This window comes from Bubalus bubalis, chromosome 24 (genome assembly GCF_019923935.1).
Source record: "Bubalus bubalis isolate 160015118507 breed Murrah chromosome 24, NDDB_SH_1, whole genome shotgun sequence".
NCBI classification, from domain to species: Eukaryota; Metazoa; Chordata; class Mammalia; order Artiodactyla; family Bovidae; genus Bubalus; species Bubalus bubalis.
This window is the reverse complement of record NC_059180.1, coordinates 7,611,840-7,630,307: the sequence shown is the minus strand read 5'-3', so window position 1 is coordinate 7,630,307 and position 18,468 is coordinate 7,611,840. Positions and strand designations below refer to the sequence as shown.

Here is an 18,468-nt window from a genome sequence, read left to right as displayed (position 1 = left end):
TCTGTGACCTTTCCCCTCCCGGAGCAGAGGATTTCACACTATATGCTAGGATTCTACTGTTGAAAAGATGCCATGATCTAAAAAAAGTAAGTTTCAAATAGGATGTGTAGAACAACCGTATTTTTGAAAAAACATTTTTTCTGAAGCATGAGTGGTTTTGACTATAAAGAGGTTTCCAAGGCTGTATCAAAATGTTACAAGTAGAACCATGGAACTACAGGTGGTTCTAATTTTTTTACACCTGCTCTTTACTCTTCTTTAGAACTGTGTTAATTTACAACCCAACAAAATAAAAACTATTCCACTTTTAAAAAAACAAGATATCATTAAAAAACAAAGAAGATTCTCTAATGCCAAACCATAACCAATAATATCCCTTCATTGTAAGAGAAAAACATTGGATCAGTGAACTCCCCACCCAACCCCGCCATGGGGATATAATTAACAAAAACTAGAGGTTTTATACCTACACTTTAAAAACTGTATTTACACACACACACACACACACACACACACACATTACCCATTACATCTCGGACAAATTCTGGGGGAGGTCGAGGTGCCCATTCACTCATTTTTTCTGGAATTGGAACTGCTTTATCCTGCAACATTTAAACATGAAAGCGTTTGTTATATATAAACCGGCTGACAAAGTGACGTCTTTTACAACCAAAATCCTTTAACTGAACTAGTGAAGTAAGGCTGCTTTGTTTCTTGGACCCAACGCTGAGTTTCTTTTCTCCCTTCTGGCTTTACTTCATCCTGTATATTCTGTGTCCTATCACAGCCCACAGCCTTGTTAGGGCTAAACTCAACTTACCAGGGCAGAACTCAGAACGTCAGTCATTATCTATCACTGGAGACCTCCAACCCCCAGGTTTCTCGGCCAATGCCTAACAGTTCATGCTGTTTAGAATAAATTCTTGTGCTAACCCAAGGACTCTATCTTTCCAGTCTAAGGCTTCCCTTCACACGAAGTTAGAGTCTTCAAGCACGGGAAGCCAGTCCGCAGCAGAAAGCTGTCTTCGGCTCGCCTATTCCTTCCCAAGGGCTGACCCTGGGCTTTGGCTCCTGAGTTCCCGCGTTCAGAGACAGGGGAAGAGGGTCCGCGAGCTCCCAGAGACGCTGGAAGGGAAGGGGTTTGGGACTCGGGAGGGCCTTCAGCCCGCGCCCCGTCTCACCGGGTTCTTCATGAGCCGTTCCAACTTGAGCTTCTGCTCCTCCGCAGCATTCTTGGGGATGATGAGCGCCTGCGGCTCCTTCTTGGGCCTCGGCGGCCTCACAGAAGAGGCGGCCGAGCTCGCCATGACAGCTGCCTTCCCAGGCGGGCGGCGGCGCGTGTCTGTGACGACAGAGTCGCGCGCCAGTGACGCAACCGCAGTCTCCTAGGTGGGCGCTGCCGGAGCGGAGTTGCCCGCCGGAAGCAGGCTGCTGAATATTCATAAGCTCGAGGCCCGGGTGGGTTATTTTGATTAAAGCGGCTTGATTTCTTTTCCCTGTTTCTGAGCAGATCAGCGCAGCGAACGCCCACGTTCCTGGGGAGAGGTGGCCCTGTGTGCTCGAGGGTCTAGCCCCCGCCGACCTCTGCAGTCCCGGCGCGAGTCGTGGCTTCGCCCGCCACCCTGCTAACTCTCTCGACACTCCCCACTCCCTCCCCCGGGCCTTTGTTCCTTGGGTCTGGTCCACTCCCTCTGCCTTTGCGGACGATCTGTTTAAGACAGCACAGACGTCAATGTGGGCTCCCGGAGGACTGAGGCCGTATCTCTTCTGTCCGCCTCGAATCACTCTGCGCCTGGCACCCAGCAGATACACCTCGGTCCCGTGAACGGGCCTTTCCTACGAGAAACAGGAGCGCTGCCCCTTGCATCTGGGAGCTGGCCTGGCACTCACAGCTAGACCTTGGGATTCTCCTGTTGGACATAGACAATTTCCTAAACACCACTATCGTGCAAAGCCATTCTAGGGCCATGATGTCGCAAGGCATAAACAAGACTGCTCCGTAATCACGTTTAAAGTCAGATGAAAACAAGAATATCGTTGGAACAAGAAAAAGACCAAACGTTTCCCCCATTCTGACTAATACGAGTAATCGCTGCTTCTTTATCCGGTTAGACTTCCACTTTAAATATTTAAGGCTTTCAATCATAAAATTGTCCCTGATTCCTAACATCTATTCCAGAGTAAAAGCCCACTTACTCAAATCCTCCCCCAAATCACTTAACCCAGGCCCAAATTCCATACTAAGCCTTTTTAACCACCTCCCCACCCTTCTTTTTGGCCATTAGCGCAGCTTGCAGGCTTAGTTCCCTGACCAAGGATTAAACTCTAGTGTGGAGTCCCAACCACTGGACCGCCAGGGAATCCCCTAAACACTGTCTTACTGAGGTAAATGCAGTCTTCCTTCTCAAACTGAGGCGATAAACCCAATTTGTTCAACTACAGGTGTGTTCCTCGTTGTTTAGTTGCTAAGTCATGCCTGACTCTGCAACCCCATGGATTGTAGCCCTCCAGGCTCCTCTGTCCATGGGATTCTCCAGGCAAAAAGACTGAAGTGGGTTGCCATGCCCTCCCTTCAGGGGATCTTCCCAACCCAGGGATCAAACTAGCACCTCTTACATTTCTTACACTGGCTGGAGGGTTCTTTACCACTAGTACCACCTGGGAAGCCCCACACCCTGCTTGATGTGGCTTAAATGCTACCTCCTCTAGGAAGCCTTCTCTGATTGCCCCGACCCGGCCTCCTCCTCCAGGCAGTCAGTTGCTCCCTTCTTGGTGCTCCCCCTGCTCTGAGTCCCGATGGCTGGCATGTGGCAGTCACAGGGTGTCCTCACCATCTGTCTACCTAGAAGTCTGGGGAGAGGGTTGTGCCAGAAACACAGCATCTAATTCTGGCTTAGAGTGGTGCTTTTAGAATGCTTGCAGAACACAGGAATGAGGGAGAGAGGAAGGAAAGGAGTCTGAAAAAGTAAAGAATGAATGAATATGCAATTGAGATAACCTAGTGATGGATGGATGAGTGAATGAGGAAGTTAGTGAGTATGAGAAAGAATGAATGAACACTCAGTAAAGAAATGGATCCTCCGTGAATGAAAGCGCACACCACGGTAGATGAACAGACAGTTACAGAGCTAAGAGGGCAGCCATGTCCCTGATACCCCAGCTCAGGGTCTGGCCCAGAGCTGGTGCTTGGCAGACAGCTGCTGGCTGGAAGTTAAGTGAATGAAATAAATGAATGGACAAAGGTGGGGGAGAGAGAGTTAAGGCATGTAGGTAATAGCAACCTCAATGTCTAAGCCTAGTCTGAGTGTTTTGACATGTTTGTCATCCTGATAAGGACTGAGAGGGCCTAGAGGGGCAAGAGACCAACTCAGGGTCACCCAGACTCAAACCCAGCTTGGCTGGCGCCTATGAGGGCCTGAGTCACCTCGTGAGTCATGGAGAGATGGACCAAGGCTCCTCAGCAGACCCTGGTGGGGCCCTCCAGTTGGCACCCTCCTAATGCTGAAGCCGGATTTGAGGTCTGCTCTGTGGGAGGAAAGAGTGTCCATCCTCACTCCTCACCAGCTGTCCGAGAGTGGACTCAGACTCTCAGTGACACTCTCTGTCTGCCACCAGAGGGCAACAAAGCTTTACCCAGCCCCACAAGCTCCCGGGACCCCTGAGGCACCAGAACCGGGCCCAGAGAGATTGAGTAACTTGCCCAAGCTTGCAGTAAATGATGGAGCTGGGATAATCACAATGAGTCTGACCTCAAAGCCAAAGTTCTTAATTATTATTATGCCATAAAGCCACAACGTAACCCAATTCGTTGGTTTAAAATTCTTTATGCAATGGGTCCTGCTTCTTCCCTGCAGCCTGCCTCATCTCTCCCTTCTCTGTTGCCTAAGGCCCCCAAAGAACCCAGACAAGATTCTTTGGCACCCAGACAAGATTCTTGGGCTCCTTCTTTGGCCTCATTCCATGCACACAGGTCACCACCCAGGGGCAGGGCAGACCTATGCAGAGAACAGAAGTTCAGGTGCAATCAGAGCACAGTGAGATAGGGAGGCTCGGACATCCCCTCCCTTACTGGGGCTCTCAGTAGCAGCTGAGCTTGCATGAGCTTTTCTTGTAAGTTTTCCACTGTGTGCTGATGCATATGGGCTTCCCAGCTGGTGCTAGTGCTAAAGAACCCACCTGCCAATGCAGGAAATCTAAGAGACAAGGGTTTGATCCCTGGGTCGGGAAGATCCCCTGGAGGAGGGCATGGCAACCTACTCCAGTATTCTTGCTGGGAGAATCCCATGGACAGAGGACCCTGGCAGGCTACAGTCCATGAGGTTGCAAAGAGTCAGACACGACTGAAGCAACTGAGCACGCGTGTACCCACATGCAGCTTGGGTCAACTAACACTCTCTATATTGCATCCATGTTTCTTGAAGCTGCAGCGGAGTGGGAAAGGGCCACGAGAGGGACCTGATCACTCTCCCTGCTGAATTCCTTGTGGGGACACCTCTGTCTCACTGGCAGGCAAAGATGGTCTTGGACCAGGAAAGTGACTCACTACCCTCCAGCTCCTTGGCAGCCCCAGAAAGAGCGGTAGAGCCTGTACTCTTGTCCTCAAGAACCTCCCACCCAGCTTCATGAGGAACACAGGCCATCAGTCATGAAGTCTGAATCTGCTGTTCCCTCTTCACCTCCAACGGTTGAAATGTCACCCTCCCCATCCCATGAGACATTTCAGCCTGTCTCGCAGCCATGCAGACCACAAAAGCTTGAAGCACAGAAACTTTGGTTTAAATCCTGGATCTAGGAACTTTCCTGGTGGTCCAGTGGCTAAGACTATGCTCCCAATGCAGGGGGCCTGGGTCAGGGAACTAGATCCCACGTGCCACAACCAAGGGTTTGCATACTGCAGCTAAGACCTGGTGCAGCTGAATGAAAAAAAAAAATTAAAAATCCTGGATCTGCCATTTACAGTTTTTTGACCCTGAGTGAGTCATCAACCTTTCTGAGTTTTAATTCATCATCTCTAAGATGGGAATTATTACACGCATCTAATGGGATGAGTTAAGGGCTAATGAAGATCAAATCTGTGAACAGGACAGGAGCTGGAATCCTTGACAAGGCCAGCCACCTGGGTCCAGCACCCTGTCTCCCAGGACTCTCCAGAGCTGGCTCCACCAGCAATTTCTTCTTTTTCCGGGGTCCTCACTCTCTCCTTCAGCATAAAAACATGCTCCATCTCCCCGGAATCTACATCCTTCTGCATGCGCTCTCCTTTTCTCTATCACAAAACCGCTTTCCAAAAATTTTAGTCATGAAGATAAACAGTCTTAAGAAGACAGAATACCAAGTAGTTACCATGTATCCATTATCTAACTTTAACAGTAATTCCCTAGTATCAACTAACACCCAATTTTTAAAATGTCTCAATTGTCTCATAATTTTTTTTAACCATTGGATTATTCTCATTAGTTCTCATGCCTTATCTTACCTACATCAGTTCTCCTTCCCCTTTTCTTCTTCATGACAATTATTTGTTGAGGAAACAGAATATTTTTTCGTATAGAATTTCTCAGTTTGGGATTTGGACCACTACTTTTTTTAAAAGTATCTTTTCACATGTCCTTCTATAGCCTTATCATTATTATTATTTTCTTGGGGGCAGTAAACACAGTTAAATCTAGAGACTGGATTTAAATTCAGATTCACTTTTGTTGGCTTGTTTGCCTCACAGGAGGTGCTGTGTTCTTTCCTCCGTCTGACCTGAGGGTCCCCACTGTGACTGGCTTTTCTGCTTTTAGTCAGGTTAGGATTGATTGGGGGTTAGAAGTCTACAGTATAATCCATCCATTATAAAGTTCCAAAAACCTGACCTAATGGTTTTTTGCAGACTATAATGGTGTTCCTGGATCCATTATTTCATTGAGTGCTACAAAGCAGTGAACTTCTAATTTCAGCATTCTTTATGCATTTTTAAGCTAGTATTTTTCTCCAAAGAACTTCCCTCATTGCCCATTATCCTGTATAGGAGCTGCTGTTGACACCACAACCACATCTCTTTGGGCTCCCTTTGAGTTTACCATATAAGCTGACAGCTGCCCATCTCAAACGCCCATGTCTTTCTGCTTCTTTGGATACAGCATCAGTTGCCAAAAATCTCACCTGAGGTGGATCACTTATGTTGTTGCCTTAGATCTTGAAGGATATGAAATAAATGACTATGATATGAGTTGTAGAGTTGGCTGGTTTTTCTTTACTGCCCTAGAAAATTTGGAAAGAGGAGAACAACAGACTCAGGGCAGCCAATGAAACCTAGCACCAAAAGACTTGCCCACGTGGCAGCACCTAAAGAGATTCTCATTTCCTGTATCTGGAGGAAAGTCTATGTTGAAAAACAGACCCAGCAGGAGAGGATAGAAAGAAGGCACCAAAGTAACATTTGAAGAGATGATGGCTGAGAAATTTCTAAAATTAATGAAAGATGCAAATTCACATATTCAAGAAGCTCAGTAAATCCTAAGCAGGATAAATACCAAAACACCATACTTAGGCATTCCGGAATCAAACTTCTGAAAGTCAAAGGTATAGAGAGAAAAATCTAAAATATCCACAGGAAAAAACGTACATTAAACTCAGGGGAATAGCAATAACAATGGCTTACTTCTTAAGAGTAATTATAGAAACCAGAACAAACGGAATGATGCCTTTTAGGTGCTGAAAGGAGAAGGCCTTGCTAACCTAGCCATCTATGGCTAGTGAAAATATTCTGTAAAAACTAAGGCAAACTAAGATAGATAGCCAGTGGGAATTTGCTGTCTGACATGGAGAGCTTTACCTGGTGCTCTGTGACAACCTAGAGGGGTGGGAGGGAGTCTCAAGAGGGAGGCGATATGTGTATACCTATGGCTGACTCGTGTTGAAATATGACAGAAACCAATACAACACTGTAAAGCAATTATGCTTCAATTAAAAATAAAATATTTTAAAAAAAAGGCAAATTTTTGTAGACAAACAAAAGCTGAGAGACTTTGTCTCCAATAGATCTGCAGTAAAAGACCACCACTATGCCCCCCTCCGAAGGCAGAAGGAACATATTCCAAAGCTAGTTTGGAACTTTAGGAAGGAAGGAAGAAACATGGAATGTACAAATAAATGGAGAAAAACTTAAAATTATGGAAAACAGTATGGCAGTTCCTCCAACAATTAAACATCAGTTCAGTTGCTCAGTCGTGTCTGACTCTTTGCGACCCCGTGAATTGCAGCACGCCAGGCCTCCCTGTCCATCACCAACTCCCGGAGTTCACTCAAACTCATGTCCATCGAGTTGGTGATGCCATCCAGCCATCTCATCCTCTGTCGTCCCCTTCTCCTTCTGCCCCCAATCCCTCCCAGCATCAGAGTCTTTTCCAATGAGTCAACTCTTCCCATGAGGTGGCCAAAGTACCGGAGTTTCAGCTTTAGCATCAGTCCTTCCAATGAACACCCAGGCCTGATCTCCTTTAGGATGGACTGGTTGGATCTCCTTGCAGTCCAAGGGACTCTCAAGAGTCTTCTCCAACACCACAGTTCAAAAGCATCAGTTCTTCAGCGCTCAGCCTTCTTCACAGTCCAACTCTCACATCCATACATGACCACTGGAAAAACCATAGCCTTGACTAGATGGACATTTGTTGGCAAACTAATATTTCTGCTTTTGAATATGCTATCTAGGTTGGTCGTAACTTTCCTTCCAAGGAGTAAGCGTCTTTTCATTTCATGGCTGCAATCACCATCTGCAGTGATTTTGGAGCCCCCCAAAATAGTCTGACAACGTTTCCACTGTTTCCCCATCTATCTCCCATGAAGTGATGGGACCAGATGCCATGATCTTAGTTTTCTGAATGTTGAGCTTTAAGCCAACTTTTTCACTCTCCTCTTTTCACTTTCATCAAGAGGCTTTTTAGTTCCTCTTCACTTTCTCCCATAAGGGTGGTGTCATCTGCATATCTGAGGTTATTGATATTTCTCCCAGCAATCTTGATTCCAGCTTGTGCTTCTTCCAGCCCAGCATAGAATTCCCACGTTATCCTGCAATTCAACTTCTGGATATATATCTAAAAGCATCGAAAGCAGGGGTTGGACAGATACCTGAACATCAATACTGCATTCATAGCAGCTATTATTAACAACATACAAAAGGTGGAAACCATCCAAATAGCTAGTGACAGACGAATGGATAAACAAAGGTGGTACACCTGCAGTGGAATATTATTCAGCCTTAAAAAAGGAAGTTCTGACACATGCTGCAACATAGGTAAACCTTAAAGACACTATGCTAAGTGAAATAAGGCAGACACAAAAGTCAAGCATTGCATGTTTCTTTTAGCCAAAGCACTTAGAAGTCAAATTCACGGAGACATGACGGTGCTGGGCGGGTGGGGTGGGGGAGGGGATGAGGAGTTAAGTGTTCAAAAATTTTTTTTGAAACTGATGGTGGTATTGGTTGTGCAACAAATATGTATTTAATGCCACTAAACTGTATGCTTAAAAATGGTTAAAGTAATATATTTAATGTCTTGTATATTTTTCCATATAAAAACGTTTTAAAGACTACTAACTGTTTAGGGCAACAATAATTACATTGTATACTGAGGTTTCTAATTCACGTAGAAGTAAACTAGCGAACAATGCAGAAGGCTGAGGGAAGAGGTATAAACGGAATTGTACTGTTGTCAATTTCCACATCTTTCCTGAAGTTGCAAAATGCAAATTTAAGGTAGATTGTAATAAAGTAGAAGGCATACTGTAATCTTGAGATTAACCATTTGAAAAAAATGTATAAAAAGGTATAATTAAAATGTCATAGAGGCTATAAAACAATAATAAAAATAATTCTTATTTATCCAAAAGATTAAATAAAGGAAAGGAAGAACAAAAAAATCAGCTGGAACAAATGGAAAACAAGTAGCCAGATGATAGATACAATCGCTAAAAGACAGAGATTGCCTGACTGGAGTTAAAAAAAAAAATCAACAACAAACCAATTGTATGCTTCTCAACAAGTGACACACTTCAAGCATAAGGACATAGAAAAGCTGAAAACATTAAGACAAAAAAAGGTATACCCTGCAAATATCAACTCTAACAGAGCTGCTGCTGCTGCTGCTGCTGCTAAGTCGCTTCAGTCGTGTCCGACTCTGTGCGACCCCACATATGGCAGCCCACCAGGCTCCCCCGTCCCTGGAATGGTGACCCTATTAATAACAATGTAGATTGTAAGACAGAGTACTATCAGAGATACAGAGGGTCATTTCTTAATGATAAATTCAACAGAATGACATAACAAACCTAAATGGATTTGAGTCTAATAACAGAGCTTCAAAGTACAGGGGAAAAAAAACCTGGCAGAACTAAAAGGAGAAACAGGCAAACCCACAAGCATATTTGGATGTTTTAACACTGCTGCCTTGGCAGTTAGTAAAAATAAAGAAATAAACACAGACAAAAGCATTAATGAGTATATAGAAGATGTGAGCAATACTCTCAATTAACTTGACCTAATTGACACTTATAGAACATTCCAACCAGAACAGCAGGATGCACATTCTTGTCAAGCGTGCACGGAACAGTCACCAAGAAAGACCTTGTACTTGGGTCATAAAACAAGTCTCAATACATTTCAAAAGACTGAAATCATACCAGACACATTTTCTGATCACAGTGGAATTAGAGTTTAAGGTGGTTTCAACTTATATCTATTGTGAAATAATTACTGCAAAATTTAATTAGCACCCATCATCTCATATGGAGACTAAATCGAGTTCCCTCGTCACTCTAAATCACAGGACACAGCCCCAGTTCAGAATGAGTTATGACGCAACCTCACACTCACTAAGGGGTATCAAGCAAGGTTGACAGATTTGGCCAGTGAAGAAACACACCTTTTTATTTTTAATTTACTTTGGCGTGCTGTGTGCGAGGTTTGCAGCATCTCAGCTCCCTGACCAAGGATCGAACCCATGCCTTTTGCAGTGGAAGCATGGAGCCCTAACCACTGGACAACCAGGGAATTTCCGAAACAAATCTTTTTCAATTCAGACAGTTTATCATGTACATTGAGAGCAAAAGCAAGATCAGTTAAGGTGGCAGCTTCCCATGACCCTTCTTCAAAAGGATGACCCCAAAACAAGAGATGGCAATGCAACATGAGGGGTGGGGCATCCTGACAGCCAGGAGTCAGTTCTGCGTAGTTTGATAACCTGCAGATGTACTCTAAGATGGGCGAGGCAGAAAGCCTCCTGTGTCATTAGAGCCCAGGAGGAAAGGAGAAAATAGGCCTTCCTGGAAGAGGGAGAGGAAGCCCCTCCATAAGCTTCCTAAGTTCTCATGTTCTGGGAGGACCACACGGGGTCCTGCCAAGGTTGAGGTCAGCTGTGGTTAAGTCTTGCCTACATGACCCAGATAGAGACGCACGTGGTTGCCAGGGCCACGTGGAGGAACCATTTCCCTTTCAGGGTTAAGACTTCTCTTCCTTCCCCAGCTAAGGCTGGAGGCAGGAGAGAGCCTTCAGTCCAGGGAGGCGATTGTGGGTGGATTCTGTCCCCTCGCTTTCTTGTTACTGTCTTGATTCTGGTGGGGGCCGAGGGACAGAAGAGGGAAGGTGACGAGGCCGTTCCTACCTAGCTGGATGCCTCGGCGTTCTCTCAGCCTGGCCAAAGTCTAGAGAGGGCTCCTCCTGAGGGCACTTGCTTGTATGCTTCAGAGGACCAAATATTGAGTCTTTCCGAGGCCTCTCCTGCCACGTGATCTAAAGAACCTCCAGACGTGCCGACTCCTCTGTCCTGAGGTCGCAGGCTGCTTAAAAGACGTTTTCAGACCTGAGATGGAGAACCAGTCACCCTTTCTCAGATGCAAGGGACCAAGTGGAAAGCACCATGCCCCACGTGCCTCCTTGGAAGGAACTCAGCACACCTGTAGCTCCTTTTTTCCTTCTCCCTTTTCTCAACTCTTTCACATGCTTGAACTAGGGGAGTGAATTCAGGAGACACAGAATCAGCTGATGAGCATTTATTAATCTTTCCAAAGAACCAGCTTTTGGTTTCATTGATTTTTCTGTATTGATTTCCTCTTTGATCTTTATTATTTCCATTTTTTTTTCTGTTTACTTAATTTGCTCTGCTTTTCCTGGTTTCTTAAAACTGAACCTGAAAAAAAAAACTGAAGCTGAAATCATTGATTTCAGACCTTTCTTCTTTTCTAAAGACAGACATTTAGTGCTGTAAATTTCTCCTGAGGTTCTGTTAGAGCAGCTTCCCACACCTTCTAATGTTGTGCTTTTATTCTCATTCAGTTGAAAATACTCTCTAGGGCTTCCCTGGTAGTTCAGTGGTTAAGAATTAGCCTTGCAGTACAGGGGACACCCGGTAGATCGATGGTCTGGGAAGATCCCACATGCCTCGGGGCGACTAAGCCTGAGCCACACAACTATTGAGCCTGAGCTCTAGAGCCTGGGAACCAGAGCTACTGAAGCCCAGGCACCCTACAGCCCACGCTCCAGGAGAGAAGCCCACGCTCCATGAGAGGAGCCAACACAATGAGAAGCCCATGCACTGCAATCAAGAGTAGCCCCTGCTCAATGGAACTAGAGAAACATCCAGCAACAAAGACCCAGCACAGCCCCAAATAGCTAACTAAATAATTATAAAGAAAAAGCAATCTCTAATTTCCTTTTTGACTTATCCTTTGATGTATTTAGGAGTGTGTGATTTAACTTCCAAACATGTGGGGATTTTCCAAGGATCTTTCTGTTACTGATTTCTTATTTAACTCCATGTGGTCCGTGCATATGACTTGAACCCTCTTGATTTTATTGGGACTTGCCTCATGATGTATCTTGGTGAATGGCCACTGTGCACTTGAGAGACTTTGTATCCTTTTGTTGTTGAGTGGAGTATTCTACACATGTCCATGAGGTCAAGTTAGTTGATGGCGTTTTTAAGTCTTCTTATTCCTGTTGCTTTTCTGCTTATTTTTCTATCAACTATTGAGTAGTACTGAAATCTCTGACTACAATTTATGAATACCCATTTCTCCTTGTACTTCTCTTAGTTTTTGTTTTATGTATTTTGAATCTCTATTGTTAGTGTACATAATTGCTTAGGATTGTTATGCCCTCTTGATTAACTGACCCATTTATGATTACGAAATGATCTTCTTGGTCCTTGGTAAATATTCTTTACTCTAAAATCTATTTTATATGATATTAACATAGCCACTTCAGTTACCTTTTGATTAGTGACAGCATAGCATATCATTTTCTTTCCTTTTACTTTTAACCTATTTCTGTCCCTGTTAAACAACAACTTTCCATTCTTTCCACCCCCAGGGCCTGGTGTTCCACTTTCTGTCTCTAAGCATTTGCCTATTCTAGGCACCTCATATACTTTCTGAATCTTTACTTCTTTTGAAGAGTTGGAGTATTATTCATGTTAATTCTTTAAATGTTTGGTAGAATTCACCATTGAAGCCATCTGGTTTTGGACTTTCCTTAGTTGAGGGGTTTTTGATTACTGATGCAATCTCTTGATTAGTTACAGGCCTGCTGAATATTTCTATTTTGTCTCGTGTCACTTGAGGCAATTTCTGTATTTCAATAAATTTGTCCATTTCTCTTGGATTAGTTAGTTTCTTGGCACATAGTTGTTTATGGGCTTCCCAGGTGGCACCAGTGGTAAGGAATCCACCTGCCAATGCAGGAGACACAAAAGACTTGGGTTGGTCCCTGGGTCTGGAAGATCCCCTGGAGAAGGAAATGGAACCCCACTCTAGTATTCTTGCCTGGAAAACTCCATGGACAGAGGAGTCAGGCGGGTTACAGTCCATGGGGTCCCAAAGAGCTGCACGCGACTGAGTAAACAGGCATATAATTGTTCATGGTATTCTCTTACAGTATTTTTTACAATAAAGTCAATAGTAATGTCTCCACTTTTATTTCTAATTTTAGTTTTTTTTTTAGTTTCCTTTGCCAGTCTGGTTAAAGGTTTGCCAAATTTGTTGATCTTTTCAAAGAACCGACTTTTTAATTTCATTAATTTTCTCTACATTTTCCCTTCATTTTTTGCAAAATATTCTTGCTGGGTATAGAATTCTAGGTTGACAGTTTTAAAGATGTTAATCTACTGTCATTTTGCTTGCATTATTTCCAAGGAGAAAACTATTGTCCAAGGAGAAACAGGTAATATGTCTCTTTTCTCTGCTTTTAAGATTTTCTCCTTATCCCTGACTTTAAGCAATTTGAGTATGATATGTCTTGATATAATTTTCTTTTCTTTTTTTTTTACAGGTAGAACATTTTTTGTTATTGGCATTTGACTTAAAATGCGCTTCCACGGTTTTTAAAACAGACAAGATAATACAAAGTATCGTCAGAGTATTCACAATTTGCATTGTGTATATGTTTTCCTTTCAGCCTGTTAGTCCCATGAAGTCAGGAGTCACATGTTTATTCACAACTTGTGCTTTACCGTTTATCCCCACCTTGATGAACACTGGGTCACTTTGCCTTCTGCTTGCATTCAACTATACTTTGAGATAGTTGTCTTGAGAGACATTATCGCCTAGGACCCCCTCTTCCTCTTCCTCTGCCTCGGCCACGTCCTCTTCCTCGGCCTCGGCCTCTTCCTGCAACAGCTTCCCTTTTCTTAGACTTCACCTTTGGTTCCACATCCACGAGTAGTGTATCCAGAGGTAAGCTGTCTGGCAGAATAAAATACCGAATGGTATTTCCTCGAATACTCAGTGTTTCCAGCTGTACAGGTTCTCCGTTCTTCAGGGTCATTTTCACGGCTTTAAGATGTGTATTCACACTGACATTTACACCTGTGATTGTTCCATGGACCTGTGTTCCATTCTTTAATTCAATGGTTACAGTTTTGTGACTCAATTTCATCAAAAATCTCGCGAGCTTCATCCTGGTGGCGCCGTCACCCTTTCGGCCGATAGGACACGAAATCCGACCACCGAGAGCCGAGGTTGGGTGTATGAATAGCGGGAAACACTTACCCTCAGGGCTCTGACGCCAATGTAATTTTCTTAATGTTTCTTGCACTTAGGGTTTTGTTGAGTTTCTTGGATCTGTAGGTTTACAGTTTGCATCAAATTTTGAAAAATTTTAGCAACGATTTCCTCAATTTTGGGGGTCCTCTTATCTCGCCCTCTCCCCTCCTCTAGGGCCTCCAATCACACGTATATTTAGCTGTTTGAAATCATCCCACGTCTCACTGCTGCTCTGCTCATTTTAAAAACAGCTTATCTTAATTTTGTTTATCTTTATTGTGACTACATATGTATATTTCTCATAAAAGTTGACACTTAAAAATGTATATGACACCATTCTTTATAGACTGGAGACAGTAACCCTTTTTGTGAGTACATAATGAAAAGAAACTGTTCTCCTTTTTAGGGCAAAATGAAAACCATACACAGATTGTACTATTGCCACTGTGAAGTTAAAACATTTCAACTCAAAAAAAAAAAATAAATAAAACACTTCAACTCTTTAAACAGTGGAGCTGCATCCCCTTCTAGACATAAGATCAATGTCTGACTATTGCTTTCCTTTTTTTTTTTTGATGTTAGCAGTTGTTGAAGCCTAATGCCTACATTTGTTTATTTGCTGGGAGTTTCAAAATAATATTCAAATTATGTCTTCTTTTTTATTTACTTATTAATTGGAATATATAAAGAGATGCTTCCAATCATCTACTACAAAATAGAAAGCTTCACAAATTTGCATGTCATCCTTGCTCAGAGAATAATAATCTCTGTATTGTTGCAGTTTTAGTGTATGTGCTACCAAAGCACCATTTTAGACAGTTTTAAGCATACAATTCAGGGGCATTAATTACATTCACATCATTGTGTAACCATCATCATAGCAACTTCCAAAACATTTTCATCACCCCACACAGAAATTCTGGACCCATTAAGCAACTTTCCGCTCCCCTTTCCCCTAGCCCCGGGTAACTTCTCATCTACTTTTTGTTTCTGTGAATTTGATGGTGTTCTTTAAAGCTTCTGGGCACCACATTTTCATCTCAATTAGTTTCCAAATATGTGTCCAACTTAAACGGCTCTAAGTTGAAAACCATAATGCAAACATTGACATGAGCATAAAACCTTTCATTAGTTTTCTGCATCCAGTGCCAGACAAAGAGAATAAGGTCAGTGAGAGATCATTTTTCCAGAACCACACAAGCCTCCTCTACCCTCTAAGAAAGACCTGGCTCCTTGGCCAGTTCCCTTCCTACGGTCAGGATTCTTCATTCATGTTCAAGTAGAAACCAGGAGGTTAATTTTTGCTACAATGTCAACCTTCAGATCAGGCATCAGCTGAGGCCTTTCTGGATGGTGGGTATCTGATTCCTCATCACACCATTGTTTCTCTGCTCTTTCTGAACATTCTGTTTCAAAAAAGGCCATCTGTCCTCACTCTTTAGAGCACGGCTGTTCACCTGATGTCCTAGGATGGTTTGTGGATAAACCATAGAGTGAGCCCATGAACTTCAATGGGAATGAAATGATATCTTTGTTTTAATTAACCTCTCACTAAAAACTACATCTCTAGGCTTCCCTGGTGGCTCAGTGGTAAAGGATCTGCCTGCCAATGCAGGGGTCACGGGTTCGATGGCACATCTAAGCTAAGCCGTCTGAATCTAAACAGCTAAGCCCGTGTGCCACTATGAAGCCCGCACATCCTAGAGCCTGTCCCACAAGAGATGCCACCGCATCGACAAGCCCTCGCACTGCAACTAGAGAGCAGCCCCCACTCGCTGCAACTGGACGAGGTCCGCAGGCATCAGTGAAGACCCAGTGCTGTCATAAATAAATAAATCTTAAAAAAAAACATTTCCTTCATTTAAGGAGAAATCACAGCAATAGTAACAGCACCTGACACATTCCCACCCGTAGAAACCAGTGATCCTTTCATATCATATCTTGGTTGTTGCAGAAACCTTGAAATATCATTTATACTCAGACTACTTTGAAATTACCTTAGTCCACAGAGGCACTGCTAGAGCTTGCTATTTAAAGTGTTAATAAACAAAACACAAATAATACACATCACAAGTTAAAAAAATATTTTGATTACTTTTTGATTACATTTAATATTTCAACTGTTGGTTTTCTTTGCAAGATGACATATTTTAGAGTTTTAAAAAATGTTTTGAACCTGTGCAGGGGTCCCTACCCTTCACCAGACTGCCGAGAGGTCTGAGGCACAAAAAAGAAATTAAGAACCCCTGGTCTTTGGGGAGCGCTGCAGAAAACTTCCTCCTTGCAGGATGGCCTTTGAGGCCAGATGCATCTTTTTAAAGGATTTTGGGTGAAGGATTGAGATTCATTACTCAGCATTTACAATGTTGCAATGTGTACCACTTGGCTGTCTCTTAATACTAGGCAGATAAGAACCTTTCTTGGAGAAGGCAATGGCACCCCACTCCAGTACTCTTGCCTGGAAAATCCCATGGACGGAGGAGCCTGGTAGGCTGCAGTCCATGGGGTCACGAAGAGTCGGACACGACTGAGCGACTTCCCTTTCACTTTTCACTTTCATGCATTGGAGGAGGAAATGGCAACTCACTCCATTGTTCTTGCCTGGAGAATCCCAGGGACGGGGGAGCCTGGTGGGCTGCCGTCTATGGGGTCGCACAGAGTCGGACATGACTGAAGTGACTTAGTAGTAGTAGTAGTAAGAACCTTTCTAGGGGATTTCCCTAGTGGTCCAGTGGCTGGGGCTTTGTGTTCCCAAAGCAGGAGGTCTGGGTTCAGTCCCTGGTTGGGGAACTAGATCCCACATGAGGCAACTACGTGTTGGTCGGCAACTAAAGAACCCACATGTTGCAAAGAAGCTAGAGAACCTGGCTGCACAACGAAGATCCAGCGCAACCAAATAAGATTTTTTTTTTTAAAGAACCCTTATAGGTGCCAGGAATTTTACTTCTTCTACCACAAAAGGGCTCACACTTGGCTGAGTTAGCAGTGCCCACCAGAAAAAAAAAAACAACAAAACGATTTGAACCATCATTGGTACACCAGTTTCATTTCTGAAGGAAACTGATACCTTCAGAGCCACGAAACACCAGGCTTTCTATTTTGACGGGGGCACGGGCGTGGACCTCGCCCTCCTCCAGCTCACATACCGCAGTTCTATGACGGCGACCTCCTTGGAGCAGGTTCAGCCTCACGTCTGGAGACAGGACACAGGAGTTCTTGCTTCTTGGCCTGGCTGGTGGGTGGCTAAGGATGGGAAAACCCACCCCATGTGGTCGGACCTGGGCACCCTCCCGGGGAGACCCTGCACCCTTGGTTTACCCTGGAGCCCTCTGAGACCCCTTCACCCTTGGTCAAGTGCACATCCTGACCTAGCCTCAGTGTGGATCTGCCTCTGGGTCAAGGGCCCCCTCCGAGCGGCTTGCCCCTCCACAGCTCTCAGCACTTCATCCTGAAGATTCTCAGGTACACCAAGTCACCCTGCTGGGGCTCATGGAGGGGCGTGCCGAGCCCCACCTCTTACCTGAAGAAGAGCTGGGGGATGGACAGCGAAGGCCTGGATGACGTGGTCCTGGGCTGGAGAGACTGTCCTTCAGAGCCTCTTGGTGAAGACAGCAAGATGTCTCTTTCCTCTCTTTAGCCATGGGGTGGGGTCTCATGTTCTCCATAGCCCCTTCCAGGTGGAGCAATCCAGGCGGGTCCAGCAGGGGCCGTACTATCCTCCAAGCCTCAAACCAGGAATCCCCTGGCCCCCGCCCCATCCTCCGCCCTCCCATCAGTCTATGGATGGTCCTTCCTCCATCACTGGCCTTCTCCCTGTCCTGGGCCAGTTCATCACCCTCCATGCATCACTGCAACCTCCCTGGCCTATTTTTGCCCCTTCCAACCCATCCTTGGGGCTTCCCCGGTAGCTCAGACATAAAGAATCGATCTGCAATGTGCAAGAGCCGGGTTCCATTCCTGGGCTGGGAAGATTCCCTGGAGAAGGGGAATGGCAACCCACTCCAGCATTCTTGCCTGGGAAATCTCATGAAGAGAAGCCTGGCAGGCTATAGTCCATGGGGTCACAAAGAGTCGGACACAACTGAGCAGCTAACACTTTCTCTTTGACCCATCCTCCCCTCATCCTTAGACCCCAGGCTGATGGGTCTAAAACTGACCATCTCCACTCCCATTTCAGACTGGTTCTGGTCCCCCCAAACCCTCCATTTCTGGCCTGGCACTCAAGGCCCTCTCAACCCAGCTGGTATCATTCTCCCACTCCCTGCCCCCGGCCCCCTGCCCCCCATCACTGGGTCCTCCCACTCACTGGGCATAGCTCATCTGTCTGGCTGCCCACCCAGCTACCCCAGGCACCTGCGGGCCTGGCCAGGCACCAGGCAGGCATCGGAAATGCTTGCTGAGGAGCAAATCTTAAGGATGTCACCACGGTCTGTGCAATTGCTATGGTTT

The 18,468-nt window shown here is 44.8% G+C and overlaps 2 protein-coding genes and 1 pseudogene across 6 annotated transcripts in view; all 3 read right to left on the bottom strand.

The window, feature by feature from the left end:
* Positions 1-10,855, bottom strand: part of PRKRIP1 (PRKR interacting protein 1) — a 45,405-nt gene extending 34,550 nt beyond the window's left edge. Inside the window, exons 1-2 of one of the 5 annotated variants that reach the window (XM_044935910.2) lie at positions 10,644-10,855; positions 524-602 (exon numbers count right to left, since the gene is read on the bottom strand). In XM_044935910.2, the coding sequence (XP_044791845.1) occupies positions 524-575 (52 nt within the window). In that variant the 5' untranslated portion in view covers positions 576-602; positions 10,644-10,855. Of the gene's footprint in view, positions 1-523; positions 603-820; positions 1,124-1,181; positions 2,317-10,643 lie in introns of those variants that run through there. The other 4 variants (XM_044935908.2, XM_025275090.3, XM_006059465.4 and 1 more) reach the window with 4 other exon arrangements.
* Positions 10,856-13,515: 2,660 nt separating this feature from the next.
* Positions 13,516-13,948, bottom strand: LOC102413047 (small nuclear ribonucleoprotein Sm D1-like). Its single transcript, XM_044935680.2, has one exon. It carries the CDS (start codon positions 13,931-13,933, stop codon positions 13,574-13,576), a length of 360 nt encoding a protein of 119 aa, XP_044791615.1. The 5' UTR covers positions 13,934-13,948; the 3' UTR covers positions 13,516-13,573.
* Positions 13,949-14,728: 780 nt separating this feature from the next.
* LOC112581914 lies at positions 14,729-14,826 on the bottom strand (annotated as a pseudogene).
* Between the last annotated feature and the right edge of the window lie 3,642 nt (positions 14,827-18,468).